At 41.7% G+C, this 23214-nt stretch overlaps 1 protein-coding gene across 1 annotated transcript in view; it reads right to left on the minus strand.

Annotated features, from left to right (window-relative positions):
* LOC308292378 (1-phosphatidylinositol 4,5-bisphosphate phosphodiesterase gamma-2-like) overlaps window positions 1-8492 on the minus strand; it is a gene marked incomplete at both ends in the record, with an annotated part of 43463 nt that extends 34971 nt beyond the window's left edge. The window contains 5 exons of the mRNA XM_080734691.1: window positions 1690-1737; window positions 2478-2571; window positions 2771-2920; window positions 3408-3611; window positions 8381-8492. Coding sequence (XP_080590817.1) covers window positions 1690-1737; window positions 2478-2571; window positions 2771-2920; window positions 3408-3611; window positions 8381-8492 — 608 coding nt within the window. The remainder of the gene's footprint in view (window positions 1-1689; window positions 1738-2477; window positions 2572-2770; window positions 2921-3407; window positions 3612-8380) is intronic.
* Between the last annotated feature and the right edge of the window lie 14722 nt (window positions 8493-23214).

The following is a 23214-nucleotide window of genomic DNA, read 5'->3' on the forward strand; positions in this document are numbered from 1 at the left end:
TGGCTGAGCTCTGTCGTATATGGCCCCTTTGTCATGGTCTGTATATGCTGAGCAATATATCGAAAATGTACCTTCATTGAGGTATCAACATGTGAGGTATACATACCGACGAAGACGGCTTGAAATGAGCTATTGGTGTATGTATGCAAAAAAGCAGTCCATCTATAACCAGGTGGGGTTATTTCAATAAAACCATTGTTGGAAAATGGAAATAAGGCATTTAATGTCTTTATTCTATGTGTACTGTGCAGTGTGCATGCATGGATATGCTATTCATTATCTGGGTTAGGCAGGCAGTGGACCAAAAGCAGAAAAACATTAAAAACGATATAATGCAATTGTTTTTACTATCGCGAGTAATATCGATATCGAGGTATTCAACAACGTTATCAAATATCGAAGGTTATCCTAATATCATCCAGCCTTATCTGTATATCTGTCTATCTGACGGCTTAGACACCTTGCGTTAGGGGTCATGCTATACACATGGACAGTGTATCAAATCGTCGTTGTCGGGTGGTAACCTTGTATGTCCAAAACATACTATTGAAAATAGCCAATCTACAAGCATGCAGCACAAGGCATTGTGTGCTTGTAGATCTGCTATTTTCACTACATTTGTGCAACACTTTTGTATGATGTAGGGCTTTAATTTACAAAGATTAAAAAAAACATACAAATTTGAATCTTGGAGGTACAAGGTTTCTGCCCGACAGTGACAAAATATTTATTATGAAAAAAGTCACATATCCTTGGAGCGGCCAGCACCGCTCAAAAATAATAATGTTTGAAATGACCAAACCTGCCTACCGATGACATCACTGGTAGGCAGGTTTCCACTGAGACGCAGACATAAATTAATTAATTATTAATGAGCTTTAGAGAGGACCAATCACTTCGATCGTTGCTATCTGTCTCTGTATGTATGTCAATCTGTTTCTGTCTCTCTATACCATACATGGGCAACTGGCAGCCCGGTAGCCACATGCGGCCCCCACCTTCACTTAATGTGGCCCACAGGTTAATATCAGGATACTGATATATTATTGATTTAAGCTGTTACAATTCCAAACATGCAAACATGACCTGCTTTAATTGCTTTTAATGACTAGTATTAAGTTATTGTCTTTTTTATGTCCAGAACATATAAATGCATTGGAAATTAAATGATAAATGTCTTCAGGATTCCAATAAAAAAAATGCTTAAAATACTTCATGATTCCATTTCAAATAAAGCAAAATAGCTGATCTACAAGCTCAAATGTGTCGCAGATCTTCGACGGTATATGCAATGTGGCCCCCTGGAGTGAGGTGTTGCCCTCTGTTTCTGTCTCTCTGTCTCTGTCTCTCTGTATGTGTTCTGTTTTCCACCCAGAATAGGGATGCTGGAGTTGAATGTGGTTAAACGTCAAGTATGACATTATTTTCAATTTTCAAACTACTATTCTCTCAAATGTCTTCATGACACATACTGTATCTTAGGGGGAAAGCTTTACATATTTACGTACCATAACAATAATAAACATAAATGTAAGGTTCTCTAAAATAACAGTGTAATTCAGCTGTGCCTTGGATGAAAAAGTTATTTACAGGGGCGACCTGAGACAAAAAAGGTTGAGAACCACTGGACTAGACAATGACATGTATTGATAGATGCTGGTATGTCAGAGACAAAACATGATACCCTACCTGTCCTTCTTGGTCTTGCTGACAGAATACATCTGTTTCCACAACCAGCTAGAGATACAGAATTACAGTAAGTGTTTGGTAAGATAACCATGGCATTCATTGCATGTTCACTAGCATTAGCATGTGTACACAAGTACCTCTTTATGATGAGTGGAGTAGGGGCCACCAGTCAGGGACGTGCTGGCCATTGGGGAAAAAAAATAAAATAAAATGTCGGCCTTCGTTCCATTTTGGGGGCTGGGCGGCCAACAAAGAAAATCGTCACTGTCGGGCAGAAACCATCTCCAAGTTTCAAATTTGTAATTTATTTATCGCAAAGCAAAGCCCTGCTTCATCATACAAGGGCAAGGCCATCGCACAAAAGTAGTGAAAACAGCAGATCTACAAGCACACAACGCCTTGCGGTGCAATGCGTTGTGTGCTTGTAGATCGGCTGTTTTCACTAGTTTAAATAATTTTTAAAATGATAAATACAAAACAAACGGTTTTGGACGTACAAGGTTTCCACCCGACAACGACGAAATATAAAAAAATAAATAAAAAAATGAGGGCCTCTCCAACTCTTTTTCCCGGGCTGAATCAGGGGCCCAGCATGTCCCTGCCACCAGTGCCTCTTTACCTCTCTATGATGAGTGCAGTAGGGACCTCTATCTCTTTACCTCTCTATGATGAGTGGAGTAGGGGCCACCAGTGTCTCCTTACCTCTCTATGATGAGTGGAGTAGGGGCCTCCAGTGTCTCCTTACCTCTCTATGATGAGTGGAGTAGGGGCCTCCAGTGTCTCCTTACCTCTCTATGATGAGTGGAGTAGGGGCCTCCAGTGTCTTTCGTCTCAGTAACTCCAGTCCCTTCACCCATTTGTCAGCATCCTCCAGCGAAAGGGCTGCAAAAATCACAGATATTTCACCAGCATTTCATAATCAAATTAATAGGTTAGCAAAAATGTAAAGCCCTGCCCTGATGAAGATCAAACAAATAAAATAATTTTAAAAAGCAGGTTTTGATGTCTGCATGACAGTTTCATCTCTCTCTCTACTGTACTATGGTAGTACATTTAAGGATGTAGCCTAAAGTATACCCACCTCTAATACTCAGTGTGTTCAGTACAAACTCTGAGCCATAGAGGATTGTGAAACATTTGTCTTCATTCCATCCCTTGGTTTTTTCCCTGCTGTCTTCAAAGTCTTTTGAGTTCTTTCCTGGACGAATCTCCCTGATCTCAAACACGTCGACTGAAACAGGAAGACGATGTGAAACAAGATGATATATATATATATATATATATATATATATATATATATATATGTACCGTATGTTTAGAGAAAAGATTTGCAGTGAATTTGTATCTTTTCCCCATTCAAGATTTTCCAATTTAAAACCTGTGGCTGATTCTACAAATGTCTTTTGAAATCCTTATGCTTATATGGTTTCTATGAATGAGTTGTTATATGAATTTGGCCGCGGACACACATCACAAACTATGTTTTTGCAGGGACCCCCAGAAGCAAAGATTTGAGTTACAAATGTTCGTCAGGTCTGGTGTCTGTTTGTCTTGTCGATGCTTGTATATCGCTATTTTTGAAAAGCTGTATAAAATAATGGATAAAGTGGTTAAAATCTAAAGTGACACAGATGCTTTCCAGGTCTAAATGGGTTAAGATATAAAAAATATATATAGCATCCCTGAGCCACACATGTTTACGCTGTAGGCCTACTCACGGAACACGCGGAACTTCTCCGGAACTTCTTCGTCTGGGGTGAGTCTCCTGGCCACCTGTCTGGTCTCCTTGATCACCATCACAGTGAGAGACTCTGGTTTCTTGTTCTGGTGTAACACGACCATCTTTGTACCCTTCTCCAGGTACTCCATGATCTCTTCTTCTGTCAGGTTCTCCTGCTGGCCCCGATAAGCCGCCATCTCTGCTGCACGCAGGAGGAGGAGGTCAGGAGAGAGGGAGAGACTGAAGGATGAAGACAGAAAGAGTAAGACATGATGAGAAGGGGGAGGCAAAAAGAGATTAGTAAAGATATGCTTTTCTACTTTCATATATTGCGACGTATAATCAGATTAACCTTTTAAACCCTATACATTTCATTGACGGCGTCCCCCAGGGGTCAATACTTGGTCCCTTCCTTTTTTCCTGCTGCACCAAATTTCTTAGTTGAGATCATCACAACAGATGGCAACGTGACGTTGTAGATCTATTTTACGTGAATGATTGACCACTTTCGATTAACGGCAAGATTTATTTGGGGCTTTTTGCATTTATTGATCGATTTTTTTTAAGTGAAGGTAGACAAGATAGAGGGGGAGAGAGGGGAGAGACACACAGCAAAGGTCATCGGGAACTGCACTCATGAGCCTAAAGGTGCCAGGACCGCAAGGCTAGCGATCCGGGTCAGATGTGCATTTCTAATTGCAAAGGTTTTAATGCTCTTCTGTATAATTGCGACCATAGGTCGCAGTTTAGTATGAAAACGGTCACATATTTTCTCTGTGTCACCTCTAACGCTTGGTTTGACACTCTGACATCACTGAGATGACAGGGGAACCACACTAACATAATCCCCTTTATGCCCTTATATGGAGATCCCTGATGGTCATCAATATTACGTCCATATCTAACAGGACTTCATATGAGAATGCCCATATGTGGATTGGAGACATCGGCCACATACCACACTAACAGAATCCATGTATGGCCAAGACAGATGGCCAAGACAGCCCATATCTGTGTGGCTGGTTCTACAGACAGGGATATCCGTATATGGGCATAAAAGGGATTTTATGTATGATGTCAGATGTCATAGATGGTTAATATGATTATTATTTTTCTTTTTGCCTTGTTATTTCATTCTCTCATGTGTGTGGGACTGTGGGTGTGTAGGGGCATGCATGTACGTGTATGTTTACATGTAGGTATATGCATGTATGTGTGGGTATGGACATATACACACACACATATATATATATATATATATATATATATATATATATATATATATATATATATTTATATATACTGTGTGTGTGTGTGTGTGTGTGTGTGTGTGTGTGTGTGTGTGTGTGTGTGTGTGTGTGTGTGTGTGTGTGTGTGTGTGTGTATATATATGTGTATATATATATATATATATATATATATATTTTAGTCTTAGGTTTCTTACTGGTAGTATCATGCTGCACCTGGCCTCAGGACTAGTAGCTGTCCCACATTATGCCTGAAGGAAAAGCCTGCTGTTGAGGGTAGGGTTCGATGGGGGGGGGAGGGTCTGCTGGTGCCCTGGATATTATTTGCATCCTCAGTAAAGGTTCGTCTAACTCTTCTAACTTCCAACAACCTTAACCACAGTCAACTTGGCTTCCCTATTTTGGTCATGAATAGGCAAAAAAAAGAAGGAAAAAAAAAACACGAAAAAAGAAGTGAAATTAGCATATCTACAAGCTCATAGGGTGGTGTGAGCTCGCAAACCAGCTATTTTTGCGGTGCGACACTGCCGTACAACGAAGTATAGATAGGGCTTAAGGCGTTAATAGTCAAGTACAGGGGTCATCACCATGTTGGCTTGTGGTGGAAATTTCTGTAAAAAAAATATGTTTTTGCCACAAATAAAATGAGAAGACAATAAACATAAAGAGATAGCCCTCTGTAACAATGAGTGTACAAATGGAGCCAAATGCCTAAACCTAGCAGTATTATTTCTGATTACTTCTTTATTTAAAGCCACTTGCTTTGTTTAAAATGTATTGATAAGATTATGCCTTGTATCTGCTTCAGAATGTCATGTCCAGTTGGGGTTTAGTAGCTGAAATTGATCTGTTCTCTTGAATTAAATAATTGTGAGCTGTAAAGTGTTTGGCAGGTCATTGTCAGTTGAATGGATGCAGTTGTGGTGTTTACTTAATTTATTTATGCATTGTGATATGAATACGTAGTTTGTTTTTGTTACAGGTCTGTAACTCTGAGAGTGCACAAATGGAACCAAATGGACCCTTACAGGTCTGTAACTCTGAGAGTGTACAAATGGAACCAAATGGACCCTTACAGGTCTGTAACTCTGAGAGTGTACAAATGTCCACTCTCAGTGTTATGGGAGTCCTTGAAAATAAAACATTTGAGAACCACTAGTATTAGTGGACTCCTAAGTATTTTCAAATGTTTTTCAAAACAGTAAAAAAGGAAAAGGGGTTTAGGGACAAGGGGTTTAGCACGGACGAAAATAGGGCCCCAAGTCTTTGCCATGAACACATTTGTCAAGTAACATGATAGGAAATGAAGGACATAACCCAGGGTTTCCCGTGGCACCCTAGGGTGCCGCAGAATACTATACTATTTGGAATTCATCAATATCACTTCAGTTTAACCACTTAGGCCCTCCAGACTTTGTGAATTGGACCTGAGTTGTACTGTACTTGGTGTGTTCTTTTTCCACACCAACTCTCTTCACCAAAAATAGCAAATCTACAAGCTCACAACACGTCACAACGTGGCCAAATTGTCAAATATTAAGGCAGAAATTGTGAAAATAGCAAAATAGAACCGTGTTATACAAAATGTACTGCCTCAACTCTTAGTGCACGTCAGGGTGGGGGGGGGGGGGGGGGGGGGAGAACCACTGGAAGAGAACCACTGGCATATACCGTAATAATATGACATACCATTCTAAAAGGCCATTTACATGGGTGAAATGAGACAAGGTCATTTACATGGGTGACATGAGTCAAACCACTGATCAGAGGTGTGGTGTGGCCTAAGTCATTTTCTGAGGAAAATTGTATTTTAGCCTAAATCAGCTCAGCTCCTCATGCCATAGACCATCTCTGGTAAAATCACCTATAAACAGGATCATGCTATTCCCGACCCTTTATAATGACCTATTTCAAGATAGTGACTTGGACCAAAATAGGCATTTTTTTGGCCTAAGTCAAATGGTATCGTGACGTACTCAAAATAACAAAAAATAAAATAAAAAAACACAGGTTTTATGTCAATAGTAATATATTGTTATAAACATTTTGGATCTTTTTTTTTCTGGCGATATGAAAGAATATTTTTTCGTCTGGCATTGGCTGTGTATGCTCACTTCTAGTGTACAGCAGGGGTAGACAACCATGGGCACGGGCAGGGGCGTCACAAGGGGTAGGAAAGTGGGACTGAGTTACCAGGGCCCAAGGTGGAGGGGCCCTAGTAACTTTAGCTATTGAAAAATAGCAGATATACAAGCTCACAGCGCGGCACCGAGTGCCGCGCTGCGAGCTTGTAGATCTGCTATATTTGAAAAGTCGTGAAAATGTGCGTAAATCTTTGAATATATGTATTTTTTAAGTGAACATTTGTAACTCAAATTTTGCTACTGGGGGGTCCCTGGAACTAAATATTTTGAGATGGGGGTCCTTCACATGAAAAAGTTTGAGCATCACTGACATGGAAACATAGGTTTCTTGGCACACATTTTCACGATTTTTCAAAACTACAGATCTACAAGCTCGCAGCGCGGCACTCGGTGCCGCGCTGTGAGCTTGTATATCTGCTATTTTTCAATAGTTAACATTCATGGGGGGCCCACAGTGAATCCTTGTACCCAGGGCCCAGAATTTGGTGTGACGCCCCTGGGCACGGGTGGCACAGAGGAGGGTAAACACTGGCACACTGGCACAAGAGTGAGAGAGAGGATATTTGGTGCAAAATAAAATGTATTAAAGAAATGTAGTAAATTAAAATACATCTGTACGTAATAACATCCTGCAGATAATTCCACATTCATTCAAAACTCTGAACTCTGACTGGGTAGGGGGTTTAGGAGATAGGTGGGTTATCGCTCCATCGAATGATCCTTACAATGTTCCAATTTGAAAGAATTTTTTTCAGAAGAAGAAAAGAAATCGGTTGGAAATATTTGATTGACAATCAAAATATGTTGGAAATGGCGACATAATTAAACCTGATGTTGATATGGCACTCTGACTATGAAGACAATAAAAACATGGCACTTCATGTCAAAAAGGTTGCCGACCCCTGGTGTACAGTGATCATTTTTAATGTCGTCACGTCACAAATAGGCTTATATACATTTTTTTTTAAAACACAGTGATCTTGAATATTTGAAAATGGTTTAAATTCTCACCTGCTGCCGCTGTATCGATACAGCCGTGCGTTCTCTTGAGTCTTCTCTTCTCTTGTGGGAAAGTCGAAAGTTTTTTTTTATACACACACACACACACACACACACACAAACACACACACACACGCACGCATGCGCGCACACACAAACACACACAGCAGCCCGCCTCTCTCACAGTGCTGACCTCAGCATCTCCTCCAGTTGAAAACAGCGGTCACAGACAGTGTTACTGGTCTGTTTGTCTGTTTGACGGCCTTGTCACAGCTTGCGGGTGTTAACTTGCTGATAAATGTGCAGAGACAGAAGGTTTTGAGTGGGAAACATGACGATTTGTACTTCTCCTCTCTCTCACAATGTAACTTACATTTTGTCTAATCTGTATTGTAGAATAGAGTATGTTGACTTATACAATTGGGGTGGCTGTATTTTGTCTCCCTGCTCTTTTAGACATTTAGATCCTGTCAAAGCCTCATAGCTCATGTCTCACCTAGGGGTCTGACACACATTTTGACCTGACGGTCAAGATTCTATTCATCCCCCAAGCAAGCAGGAAGGATCTATTACTTACTTACTTGCGCCTATCACCCAACTTTGGGCATATAGGCCACGAACAAGAGCTCTCCAGGCATCCCGGTCCTGGGCCAGGTTCTCCAGCTGTTCCCATGTGTGGCCAGACGGTAACATGTCTTTGGTTCGAACTCCCTTTGGTCCGACCACCTAAACCAGGGGTCGGCAACCCAAAATGTTGAAAGAGACATATTGGACCAAAGAAACTAAAAACAAATCTGTCTGGAGCAAAAAAATATAAAAGCCTTATACTGGTATATCGTCTCTTTGTCGGGTGGAAACCTTGTATGTCCAAAACTTCGTTTTGTATTTATTATTTACAAAATGAACTAAACTAGTGAAAACAGCCGATCTACAAGCACACAACGCCTTGCACCGTGAAGCGTTGTGTGCTTGTAGATCTGCTGTTTTCACTACTTTTGTGCGTCAGTCCTGTATGATGAAGCAGGGCTTTACTTTGCGAAAAAAAAAAAAAAAAAATACAAATTTGAAACTTGGAGATACAAGGTTTCTGCCCGACAGTGACAATATATTGAAAGTCTATATTAGCTATATTAGCCTACTGTCAAAATGACTAAGTAGGCTACAAATACATAATGAGCATTATTGGCAATACATAAAAATGCATAGAAATATTAATCTAGGATTATCTATCTGTCTAACAGTAGAATAACCAAAACATCAGTAATCAGTAAATCAATTTGACACACTATGGGATGCCCTCTTTCCATGCCATACCTGAAGGCAGCATTCAAGAGAATTGCCTTCTCCAAACTCTCATGAACTTGAATGCAGCATCTTATGCTAAAAGAATTGCCCTCTAGAAATCCATGCCATTACGCAAAATCTCCAGTATTGACTTGATTATGCTCAGTTCAGTGTGGTATCAAACACCGAAAATAGCCGACCTCCAAGCTCACAACGCGTCGCGCTGCGTTGTGAGATTGGAGGTCTGCTATTTTCAATATTTTTACCACAAGGCCCTTTTAGAAATGTCAACCCCTGCCTCTCTAACATTCTCTGCACGTCCCTTGTCTACATAACATGCTATCTAATTACATTAAGCCTTTGCATAAACCTGCAAGGTCATCAAGGCTATAGCATGAAAGTGCTACAGTAAGTGCTATGGGCTAAGGTGGAGTCTGAAGAGTTGAGTCTGAAGAGTTGAGTCTGAAGAGGTGAGTCTTCAGACTACGGCGGAAGACAGGGAGGGAGTCTGCAGTTATAATTGCAATGGGGAGTTCATTCCACCGTTTGGACAAAATCAATATAAAGAGGTAAAAACGCGTCAATTCGCACCGGGCATTGCCTGCAAACTACGCACGCACGCGTGCACACACAAACACACACAGCAGCCCGCCTCTCTCACAGTGCTGACCTCAGCATCTCCTCCAGTTGAAAACATCTGTCACAGACAGTGTTACTGGTCTGTTTGTCTGTTTGACGGCCTTGTCACAGCTTGCGGGTGTTAACTTGCTGATAAATGTGCAGAGACAGAAGGTTTTGAGTGGGAAACATGACGATTTGTACTTCTCTTCTCTCTCACAATGTAACTTACATTTTGTCTAATCTGTATTGTAGAATAGAGTATGTTGACTTATACAATTGGGGTGGCTGTATTTTGTCTCCGTGCTCTTTTAGACATTTAGATCCTGTCAAAGCCTCATAGCTCATGTCTCACCTAGACACAGGGTCTGACACACATTTTGACCTGACGGTCAAGATTCTATTCATCCCCCAAGCAAGCAGGAAGGATCTATTACTTACTTACTTGCGCCTATCACCCAACTTTGGGCATATAGGCCACGAACAAGAGCTCTCCAGGCATCCCGGTCCTGGGCCAGGTTCTCCAGCTGTTCCCATGTGTGGCCAGACGGTAACATGTCCTTGGTTCGAACTCCCTTTGGTCCGACCACCTAAACCAGGGGTCGGCAACCCAAAATGTTGAAAGAGACATATTGGACCAAAGAAACTAAAAACAAATCTGTCTGGAGCCGCAAAAAATATATAAAAGCCTTATATATCGTCTTTGTCGGGTGGAAACCTTGTATGTCCAAAACTTCGTTTTGTATTTATTATTTACAAAATGAACTAAACTAGTGAAAACAGCCGATCTACAAGCACCGCACCGCGAGGCGTTGTGTGCTTGTAGATCTGCTTTTTTTACACTACTTTTGTGCGTCAGTCCTGTATGATGAAGCAGGGCTTTACTTCGCGAAAAAAAAACATACAAATTTGAAACTTGGAGATACAAGGTTTCTGCCCGACAGTGACAATATATTAAAAGTCTATATTAGCTATATTAGCCTACTGTCAAAATGACTAAGTAGGCTACAAATACATAATGAGCATTATTGGCAAAACATAAAAATGCATAGAAATATTAATCTAGGATTATCTATCTGTCTAACAGTAGAATAACCAAAACATCAGTAATCAGTAAATCAATTTGACACACTATAGGATGCCATGTCAACAATGGCGTTCCAGCCTGCAGGTCAGTCTACATCAGGCACGTGCACACATAGACATCAAAGGGGGCTTGAGCCCCTGCCCTTTTATACGTCTTTAAAAGGTGCCCTCTCCAGACCATGAATGCAGTTTTTACTATGGTGAAAGAAATGCAAATGCCCTCTTTCCATGCCATACCTGAAGGCAGCATTCAAGAGAATTGCCTTCTCCAAACTCTCATGAACTTGAATGCAGCATCTTATGCTGAAAGAATTGCCCTCTAGAAATCCATGCCATTACGCAAAATCTCCAGTATTGACTTGATTATGCTTAGTTCAGGTGGTATCAAACACCGAAAATAGCCGACCTCCAAGCTCACAACGCGTCGCGCTGAGTTGTGAGATTGGAGGTCTGCTATTTTCGATATTTTCACCACAAGGCCCTTTTAGAAATGTCAGCCCCTGCCTCTCTAACATTCTCTGCACGTTCCTGGTCTACATAACATGCTATCTAATTACATTAAGCCTTTGCATAAACCTGCAAGGTCATCAAGGCTATGGCAAGTGCTACAGTAAGTGCTATGGGCTAAGGTGGAGTCTGAAGAGGTGAGTCTTCAGATTACGGCAGAAGGCATGGAGGGAGTCTGCAGTTATAATCGCAATGGGGAGTTCATTCCACCGTTTGGCTAAAATCAATATAAAGACGCAAAAACATGTGAATTCAAATGTCAGCAAAAATGCCACAAATGATAGGATATGTAATACTAGCCACATATACTACACATATTAACTGTTGGTCATAGGAATGATAAATACTAGCTTCATGTTCACATATTAACTGCTGGTCATAGGAATGATATTAAATACTAGCCTCATTTTCACGTATTAGCTGCTGCTCATAGGAATGGTACCAGACTGGTACCATTCATAAAGCTCCTCCACTGAGTCTGCTGCCAAGTCAAACTGCAGACTGTCATTCTCCAAGTCCTGCAGAGTCATCACATGATCCTTCCTGTTCTTCACTGGAGAGAGAAGGAAGGAAGGAAGGAAGGAATGGACATAATGTAGATAATGTTCATACAGTAATATGTATGACATACTGAGACAGATACTCACAGTTGGGTACACGTTGGACCTTACACTTAGTGATGTCCACCACACCTTGACAGAGCGTACTCAGTGGGTTATCATCTTCCTGGTTTAATTACACAGCACAAACATGTCAATATGTTTGTTACAGGCTTATGTGTCGTGATGTAACACATTGTGAGATTGTAGATCAACAAAATATAAAATTGGGCTTAAGAGGTTAAGGCGGGTGTAGTTAAATTCATATCAATCTATCAATTAAGTTCCAATGTACAGTATACCTTTTGTTTAGTCTCAGACATGGCATTGTTGGACACTTCCTTTACGTAGTTCGATGGGAGTGGTTCGCCTGATGACTACAACATTAAAGGACAACTCCGCCCTAAATCACTTCTAGGCTCATTTTCCTACTTATATTAATCCCAAATTAACGTCCATGGGGTCTATTAGGCAAAAATTCCCCTGTTGTCCAGTTTCCCCAGCAAAACGCAGCAGCTGTCATAGCATAGAGTGGACCCTATAAGCTTATCGCTTTTACACTGTTTGTTGGGGTCAACAACAGTGATTTTCTTTTTCATGAATGTGTTACTAGTTGTCATTACAAACACATCCAAGCTTTGGTTGTCCCACTCAAGCCACCACAATCTCATAAATAATGTTTTGGGGTGAGCATTCGGCACAAGTGCCAATCAAATCTTTTCCGGGACTTGGCAAAACACATAAAAGCATAACATCTGTTTAGCAGAGTGTGATGGCTTGTGTGGGACATGGATGTGTTAGAAATGACAACTAGTACCACATTCATGAAAAATAAAAATACCTTTGACCACAACAAATAGTGTAAAAGCGATAGGCGTATAATAGGCTCCACTCTATGCTATGAGGGCTGCTGGGTTCCGCTGGGGGCCCCTGTTGTTCCACTGGACAACAGGGGCATTTCTGCCTAATAGACCCCATGGACAGTCATTTTGGATCAATATAAGTAGGAAAATGAGACTAGAAGTGATTTAGGGCGGAGTTGTCCTTTAAACTACAACATGACGTCAAGGTATTTCAGCTCCTGACCCGATCAGAAACCTGAAAATGACATTGGTCTCAGACTATACTGGTGCTGCTCTGAAGTGACGGACGCTCTGCCAGCACATGAAGAGCAACTCATGTCAAGATAATAAGGTATTGGCAGTGAGGATGTCCGACATCTTCATGCGTTTATTTTCATGCCATGTCTCTGCAGTAGGCAGGCGGGCCGCCTATATTGTACTTTGTGAGTGTTCTGTGAGTCTCACAAACTGCCGGAACGATCGATGCCAAAACTTTTGTGTGCGATGTTAGTAGGCCGCTAAGACACCAATCTTTCACATATGTTTTGTAATTTTTTAAATATTTAACTTAAATTTTACAATTGGGCAAGGGTGAAACCTTGACTCAGAGGTCGAGCAGTCAAGATGCGCAAGCATCATGACATGGTCAGCAAAGACTTTGAAAAGATCTCAGTACTACTGGAATATAGTGTTTTGCTGTGTGAGTACGGTATGTGAGGCCTCACCATCCTTCAGTGTCTTTGGACACGTTGTGTATCAGATCTCATTTCCTGAAGCTGAGCTCATCTGACCTCTGGGCCTGATAGGAGTACAGGGCTCTGAAAGTATTTGGAGACTAGAACACGGCACACACACACACACAAACACACACACACACACACACACACACACACACACACACACACACACACACACACACACACACACACACACACTCATCGTTAGCGAAAGTATAGAGGAGTATAGAAATGTATAATTAAGTGCATGGTGCAGCACCATCAGTCACTGTTGTGTACATACCATTGACGGCTCGGACTCATCGGGGGCCACATACAGTATGCTGTGTCATAGAGAGAAGCACAGTCCTTCTCCTACAGAGACAGAGTTACACTGAATGAATTCACATCAGCAGTTGTGGGTGAGAGGTCTGCAGTGCGGACATTTGCCCAAATGCAATAAAATGTGAGTGCCTGAGTTATTATGAGTGAAATTCATAATAAATTAATAAAATAGTAAGTTGTGCGAGAGCTCCACTATTCAATGTGAACAGCTGTGCCCCGCAGGGGAGTTCACATACAGCTTATTTCCCTTTTTTATGAAACTTGACCTTATAAATCATTATGAAAGTTTATAGTGTTTTACGATTGCTTTATAATGTGTTATGACAGCTATAATGTGTATGAGCAGCTGTGCCCGGCTGGGGAGTTCACACAGACAAGAAGGAGAAGTTACACCCGATAATCATCTCTAGCAGCTTGTTTTTAAATGACTAATGCATTTAGGTGAGAAATAGGCCAAGTAGTTCCTCAAACTGTGTCTAGCATGCATCCTCCCTCCTCCTGCATACTCCACTTACCGTGCTGAAGCGCTCCACCAGTGCAGGGGTGACTGGGTAACGTAGTTTGGTTTCGCGGTACAGTGGCCTTTTCCTGAAATATTAGACCAGCTCCACCAGACTGTCAAACTCCATGGTGGAGCCCAGGCGGTAAATGGTGTCCTCTTTCTGGATAGCTTCTCCTCTGAGGGACAACCAGCAACAAGAGTAGAAATATGACTTGAATATAACTCTAACTGTAACTTATGGTTAGTTACGGTTCTAGTGGTGATATTTAACCACCTTAACCATGGCATGCATGGTACCTATTTTACAGTTTAGGCATTTAGCAGATGCTCTTAATCCAGATAGCGACTTTCAATAAGCAAGGTAATACATACAGTACATCAATACAATAAGGTAATATTTTGGGCATGTCATTACAGGCGAAAATGTCCCCAAACTTTGCAACATTTTTAGAAGATCGCTCACAATGCAATGTGTTGTAAGCTTATAGATCAGCTATTTTTTGAATATCCAACATATTGTATGGAATTGAATAGAGCTTAAGTGGTTAAAGGTATTTTAAAAAGTTATTTTTTGTACTGGGAGGAGATTCCAATAAATTAAAGGCCAGCTGAAAAGGGATTTAAATAGGTTATATAGTACAGTATAGTATAGTATGAGCTGCACACACTGTGAATGTGTGTCATCTACTGACAGAGTCAAAAGGTTCTCGGGGTTGAATGTATTGTGTCATAATAATGTACCACTGACTGTACCTGAAGGTGATGGCGAAGGAGTCTGTCTCTCCCTCCCTCTGTCTGATGAGGAAAGCTCCATCTCTGGGGATTGTCATCAGGTATTCCTCCGCCTGGCCTCTGCTCAGGTAAGGTTACTGTAGAACCAACTGCAAAACCAGAAACACTAAATACAGTTTTGTATGCGAGAGTGTGTATGACTGTTATATTATCCTATATCGTCACTGTCTGGCCAAAACCTCTTAACTCGATTTTTTACGTTTTTGAATCAGGGCTATTGAACACCCTTTACATCTGAGTGTTGGTTAAAATAATATTGAACCAACCAATGAGAAGTAGTAAAAAGCCCTTCGGTCAATATAATATAACTCCAATTGAGCTCATTTTCCCGAAAATTTACATTTTGGAGTTAGGACGTTTCGGCCCGACAGCAGAGATATGAGGTTTTGCATGTGAGAGTTTATGTGTGATGAAAATGAGTCACTGGTGGGGAGTGAGTGCGTGCGTGCGTGCGTGCGTGCGTGCGTGTGTAGATCAGTTTGTAAGATTTGTAAGATTTTAGCATCTCATTTTCAAGAGGGACCCATAGGAACATGACATACAAAAACTAGAAGCAGTGCTCTTCCGAGCACAGGTCTCCACCAGGCCACACAAATGGGCCTGTTATAGCGCCACCATGAGGCTGATTTAAAGAATGTGGGGCAGAGGTTCTGAATTAGCATCCAGGGAGTGTGTGTGCTCAGTTTGGCAGCGATCGGGCCAACGGCGCCGGAGATTAGCTGGTAACAACCAGGCCACACAAATCGGCCTGTTATAGCGCCACCATGAGGCTGATTTGAAAAATGTGGGGCAGAGGTTCTAGATTGGCATCCAGGGAGTGTGTGTGCTCAGTTTGGCAGCGATCAGGACAAGGGTGACTGAGATTAGCTGCTCACAAACTGCGAGGACGCACGGACGCACGCACGGACGCACGCACGCACGGACGGACGGACGGACGGACGGACAGAGGGGAAAACATACTCTCCCTCAGCCTTCGGCTGGTGGAGACAAAAATATGAACAGCAGACATACATACATACAGGACAGGGATACAGATACATTCTTACACAGATAGCTTTCTCACCCTCACCCACCCACCCCAACACCCACCACATCAGCTGATGAGCAAACTAGAAGCAGTGCTCTTCCGAGCACAGGTCTCCACCAGGCCAGGCGTCCTGGTGGTGCTACTGTATAATAGGCCAATGTAAAAAGGGTGGCATATGTTCTTCACCTTAGATCTTTCATGGCAATCGGACGCTGCATGCATGATTTGAAGCATTGTGTTCCAAAAATGTGTTTTGCTAAAGTCTACCTGCTGGTGGCGCTATAACAGGCCAATGTTAAAAAGGTAGCATTTGTTCCTTGACCTAGTGGGAATATGTGTGGCAAATGTCACGGTAATCGCAAGCTGCGTTGATGATTTGAGGCATTTTGTTAAAAAACGGAGCAATCCTGCAAACTTTGGAAGCTAATATTAGCCAATAAGGATGGAATATGAAATATCAGACGGATCGGACTTGATCACATGACTATAGAGAAACTGTGTACCGATTTGCATGATTTTTGGATAAAATCTCAAGGAGTAATATCCAAAAATGTGTTTTACATAAGTCGGCCCAAAGGTGGCGCTATAAAAGGCTGATGTGAAAAATGCAGGGCAAAGGTTTATCCTTAGCCTCTCTAGGGAGTGCGCTTACAAAGTTTGAAACTGATCGGTGGAGTTATAGGTAAAACCACAAATCGGCCTGTTATAGCGCCACCATGAGGCTGATTTAAAAAAAAATAAGTGGCATTTCTTCCTCGGCCTAGTGGGAACGTGTGTGCGCGATTTCATGATGATTGCACTTTGCGTTTGGGATTTGAGGCATTTTGTTCAAAACGGCTCAATCCTACAAACTTTGGAAGCCAATCTTAGCCAATCAGGATGGAATATGCAAAATCGGACAGATCCGTGTCGATCACATGACTGTCGAGATACTGCCCACCGATTTGTAGGATTTTTGGCCAAAATCTGTAAGAGTAGTGCACCGAAATGTGTTTTGCGAACATCGGCCACTAGGTGGCGCTAGAAAAGGCCCATTTGAAAAGTTTAGGGCAGAGGTTCTAGATTGGCATCCAGGGAGTGTGTGTGCTCACTTTGGCAGCGTCCGGGCCAACGGCGACTGAGATTAGGTGCTCACAAACTGCGAGGATGCACGGACGGACGGACGCACGGACGGACACACGGACGGACGGAGGGGAAAACATACTCTCCCCCATGCCTTCGGCTGGTGGAGACAATAAAGAGTAGCCAACGCAATTGCCTTCGTTGCCAGTTCATGTGCGTGTGGTTACGTAAGACTTACCCCTCTTTCAGATGAGGATCAGACTGAGGCATGGCATCTGTGAGACACAGTTGGAACTCTGGGTACAACATGGGGATGTCTTGATAATGCTGGATCAGAGTGTAGATGTCTGGGAAGTAGCGTTTAGGCGCCAGGTTGTATCCCTCTGGACCAGAGTGAATACGACAGTGATGGACACGCCCACTGCGCCTATGGGAACATGTATGAACACAAATAATCGGCCTGTGCCTATAGGGCCCAGTTTGGCATTAATATGGCCCTGTTTGTTGATGAAATATGTTATTGTGCAGACTTGGTACCAGAATGAGAGAGTGTAGTCTGAGACAGATATGTCACTCTCTCGGACCAAGAAGGTTCCATCTCTGCCACCAGACTTGTGGAGCAGCCTCTCAGCCGTCAGCCCTCTGCCTGCCCTCTGGTACGCGGCCGTGGAACCACGGCTCCGAGTGGTGGCGCTGAAATGTATACGAGATAGGAAGGAGGATGGTGTTTTAGTTTTACTCTGAAAGCGTAACAATTAAACAGACACTCAGGAATTTGCTGTGAAGAAAAGATCTTTGATAATTGATCCAATATGATGAAAGATGAGATATTTCCCTCACTGCTTTACCTCTCTGGGGTCTTCCTGTTTGTCCTCCTCCTCTGCATAATACAGTTTTCCATTTGAGATGATACAGTAGTGTGTGTTCCACCGCTGCAGAGGAAATACAGAAGCCTCACTTGTTTCATTCTGTTATTGCTGTGGTTATTATCAAACTGTTTTGGCTTCACTGCCCACTTTCTATAGATTTCTTAAACCCCTTCACCCGACTACAACAGCTGCAAGAGAAACCCATACTTTAGTAGTATATGATGCTGTGAATGAATGATAACCCACCGTTGGAACATTAAAAGATTACTAAGAAATGAAGTGAAAGAGTGGAGGTTTGCATGTGTCTTTTTCCTTTTCTTGTGTTTGAAATTTCCACTGTTTTACTGTCTTCTTATTGGTGACTATTATTGAAAATAAAAAAAATAATTAAAAGATATTTGAAACAAGAAAGAGCTGCAACAAGAAAGAGCTATAATGAATCCCTGAGTAGAACTGTGGTCGTAACATTTCAGTCCAGATTTGATGTCAATATGTTAAAAGAAAAAGCTGCATAAAAGCAAAAAGATATTTCTTTCTATTCAAGGTTTTAAATATACAGTATTTGCTACAATTATTTTCTCCCAATTTAGTGGTTATTGTCAGAGAGAAGCCCCCACCCAGAGGAGCCACAGTGTTGAACAGAGACGAGTAGAGCCTGTAGGAGTTCAGTCAGTGAAAAAAGATCACCCTTCCCTCCCCCAAACCAATTGTGCTCGTATAGAGCTTGCAAGATTAGCTGTCTGCAAATATTCTTGCAAACCACCACACTGGTCGGAATCAAATGTCTTGTGCACGCTGCCAGCTGGGCTATGTTATTTTTGTGAACCCTTAATCTGACCCACTGACTCCACAATGCTATGGAACTACTAACTAGCCATTGGGCACAGGCTGTCCGTCCGGCGTATGGGATCGACAAGACAATACACTAACTACACTACGCTACAATACGCATCAGTCTGCATTCTAGTTGATCGTGAAGCAGTCTTATTGCTATTGGTGATTTTTTTTTATGAAACATAAAGATAGGTACACAGTAAATGTTGAAATCCTTGGTGATAATGTAATGATGCTCGCTATAAACAATGTACCTTCCCCCTACATAGGCCTGTTGCACATTACGGTTAAAAATGTGTATATTTAGGGCATGGTGCCAACTGCCAAGTTTTTACTTCCTCTCTAACACAATGTGGCCAAGTGACAGCCTCAACACGTTACATTGAACATTGCAATTTACAAGCAGTGATGTCATTACGTGCGCGTCCCGCGTCAAATACGCGTTCATGTCGCCCAGAGACGCATTCACGTCTTGTTTCTGGGGTCCCGGGGACGCGCCTCCATTATTAATCCATAATTTACCGCATCGCGGTAAAAGAAAAACATTAGCGATTAGCGAATCGCAAAGGCCGCGATGTTCTGCTAAGTAGACTTCCCAAGCAATATGGAGACGTTTAAATTTTTGAAATCCCTTCATAATTGACTACGCAATGATCAAATCAAACCGTGGTGTCTGTCTTTGCTTCCTATTAAACCTGCGGAGAGGAGAGGAGCCAACTGTCTGTCTAACAGCACGTACAAGTTTATTTCCGTTCCAACAGAGTAGGTTCCAACGGAGTAGGCCTACTCCATAGCTACAGGTAGTGAATGTTCTTGTAATCATTATAAATATAATGTCCTTAAATCCTTGTGCATTGATTAAAAGCTGCCGTTTGTCATAAGCTGAAAGTGAAAGTGATTTCTGTGCAACGGTGGCTGCCCCTCCTCTTTCCCCCGCACACACAACTTTTGGTGTGTGTCTAAGGGGGTCTTTATACCAGGACGATTGGAAACGCTGCCGGTCTCGTTTTGGATTTATTACCCAAAAAACGTCGCGTTTACACCTTGTTGTTGGTTCGTTTTTCTGTGTTTATACTACAAGTTGACAACGCATGAATTCAAGCAAAATGTGTCATGTTCCCAGCCTACATAGGCCTATACTGTGTATTTACCCTTCAACTATAAAATATAGGCCTATATTGTTTTTAATGAGACATGCTTTGTAATTAGGCTATGCTCCCAAATCCATATTATTATCATCTGTTCGCATATTCAATGAGTCCCGCAAAAGGAGGTTTTTAGCAGGTGAAGTGAAACACCAACAAAAGTCACCTGGAAGATGAAGGTCGGAACATTTATAGCCTATGGAGCATATTTCTGGACATTATCTACGGGGATGGGCTATATTAAGTGAGTTCTGTCTTCTAGCTGCAACACAGAAGTATAACGCACCATGCGAGGCAACTAACGGAGTATAGCCTACAGAGGCACATATGGGTATGGTAGTCTACCATACCTTGATTACAAGGGAAAATAATAAAATGTACTTCTTAAAATACATTCATCATGCCTGTTGCTAAGTATTGGCAACATGACTGTCTTGCATGCGTGCCTTGCACGTGCAAGACCAGACAACAGTCATGTTGCCATACCTTAGCTCTTACTGAACTGACGCACTGCACTGGGATGCGGCGCAATGGAGGATGATGTGCCGTCGCCGTTGCAAAATAAACTAACGGAATAAATTAATGAACTGACGCCATACGCCACTGGCAGTCTGTTATTTCACTGGAAGTCACAATCATAGCCTTCCGTTATGGCTTTAAGTAAATTGCCTAGTTTGGAAGCAACATGCGTGCCTTAAGAGGAGGCTAGACGCACTGGAGAGAAAAAAGCGACATGATTTCTTTGACTGGAGGAGAGGGAGCGAGGATATGGAGGAAGTTTTTGTGATGGTTTCTGACTGACTGGACAGTTATGTTTATTCTGTCTGTCTGTCTGTCTGTCTGTCTGTCTGTCTGTCTGTCTGTCTGTCTGTCAGCAAGACTCAGCATATTACAATAACTCACTCATTACCTGAAGTCCGCTGCGTCTGTGATGTGGCGCGGTGCATGAAGAATTAATCATGAAGTGCATGAAGAAATGCACTTTCAGAGCCGAATTCGGAAAAGTATCGGTTAGGGTCATGAAACCGCGTCTCCGTGTGTCAAAATGGCCGAATCAATAGTAAAAACTATCGTCTACAAAAAAATCGACCTCATGTAATGACCCCCTTAGGGTGCTTTTTTTTGCCTTGATGAAACTTAAGCAAGGCAGCGACATGCGGTACTTTCTTCCTTGACAATAATGAGAGGCAGACAATACCATTACTGACATTTTGCTGAATATAAAAACGTTTTATATTGCTAATAGCAAAGTAAAAGGGAATCTTTTGGAAACTTAATGGGTCTGTTACTCGGTGAACAAATGGAACCAAATGGACCTGTTCCATTTGTAGGCCTACTCTAGTTTTTTAAAATGTAGGCCTAATATAAATTGGGGTCCCAGTGATATAAATATAATTAAATGCGTGTCTGTAGCCTAGTGTATTTAGAAATCCTAGTTCTAAGTTCAAACATTAGCCAAATTGTAAAATAAATATAAGAAATAGGCAAACATTTTGAAAATAGCCGATCTACAAGCTCAGTCTTTAGACGGCCTTAATAACCTATTGTGGTGTGTAAAATAGCCTATAGAAAAAAGTTAATAATAATAATAATAATGGTAATAATAAGGGTAGTAATAATAATAATAATACATAAAAAAGTATCGAAAACGGTATCGAAAAAGGTATCGTATCGATTCCCAGGTATCGAAAAAGGTATCGTATCGATTCAGAGGTGAACGATACCCATCTCCGCGGCGTTGAATTTTTTTGGGACCCATAAAATATCCCTGGGACTCATCCGAAAAACTCTTCTGGGGTCCCGGGACTCATTACATTAAAAACCTATTAACATCACTGTACAAGTCTAATTTTAGATTGTCTATTTTCATGCTATTGATTGCTAGTTACGCCAGAGTTGGTCACCTACTAATGTCTGTGACTACAGCAATCCCCGTTTTCTCTGCACAAGCACCAGGGTGAAGTCAGTCCTTGCATTGCACACTTTAGTTACACAACTTACTTTTAATTCATTACAGTTAATTTTAGATTTTCTATGAATTGAGTACAAAGGACCCCCATGGAAACAAGCCATAGTGCTTTCTTGGGTTTGGGTTTCCTCTTTGCAGACCTTCTATTGAACTGTACTTTCCAGTGCTTTCCTTTTCTTTTTTTTTGCAAACTGATAATAAAGTATAAATCAATCAATCAATACAGGACATGTTTATATCTAAATCCTGGATGCTACAGCAGTGCAAATGGACCTGCAGTAATCTTCCTGCAACCAGAAATATCTTAATTTGTACCGGTATATGATATTTTATTATGTTTGACAAACCATCATCTGAGCATCCAATAACCTACTTGCACATAATAGTTGATTCCATCCACCTGGCTAAGTAAGGACTATACTGTACAGTATGTGCTGATGAAAACAGTCATTGAGGCCATTGTTTTACAGTACCTGGTCTATGGGATCCCAGATATGCAGGTCGCCCTGTTTGTGTAACATCCTTGCTTGCGTCCCAGTCTCCCTGGTGCATGAGATGTGCTGCAAGAGATCATAACACCAGAATAGAAATGCTCATTATATATTTCCCTTTAAGTGGGAAAGTGTTGAACAGCCAGACTAAATCTCACAAACTCAGTTTTCACACTGAGCAATGTTGGATTTCTGGGCTGGATTTGAGAGACCAAGTCATTCATTTTAGTCTAAAAATACGAATGTATTCCATCCACCTTACTAAAGACTCGTCACCTTTACTGTAGGAAAGGTGATGACAACTGAACTGAATGAAGCCAGGAGTTTAAATACTTTGGGGTTCAGAGGTGATGAAAGATCACTGTTTTACAGCACCTGCTCTTCAGTATCCTTGTCTTCCTTCTTGGACTCATTTAGTTTCTTGTGCTGAAAGACAACAGAACATTAGAATAGAATAGAATAGAATAGAATAGAATAGAATAGAATAGAATAGAATAGAATGTATTTGCTGCTATTGTTATCTATTGCCAGGTCACCGTTGTGGCTTTCGAAGCTTGTGTTTTTCCTGTTTGTGACTGACTGGCTGTGAGAGACGTGGGAGTGAGTGTGTGTGCGTGCGTGCGTGTGTGAGAGAGAAAGAGAGACTGTGAGTGTGAGTGTGTACGGTACCTCTGGTATCTCCATTGTCGCTACAGAGTCTGTCTACAGTATATTCCTTTTGAACTGC

This window comes from Nannobrachium achirus, assembly GCF_963921795.1.
Source record: "Nannobrachium achirus genome assembly, chromosome: 10".
Taxonomy (NCBI): Eukaryota; Metazoa; Chordata; class Actinopteri; order Myctophiformes; family Myctophidae; genus Nannobrachium; species Nannobrachium achirus.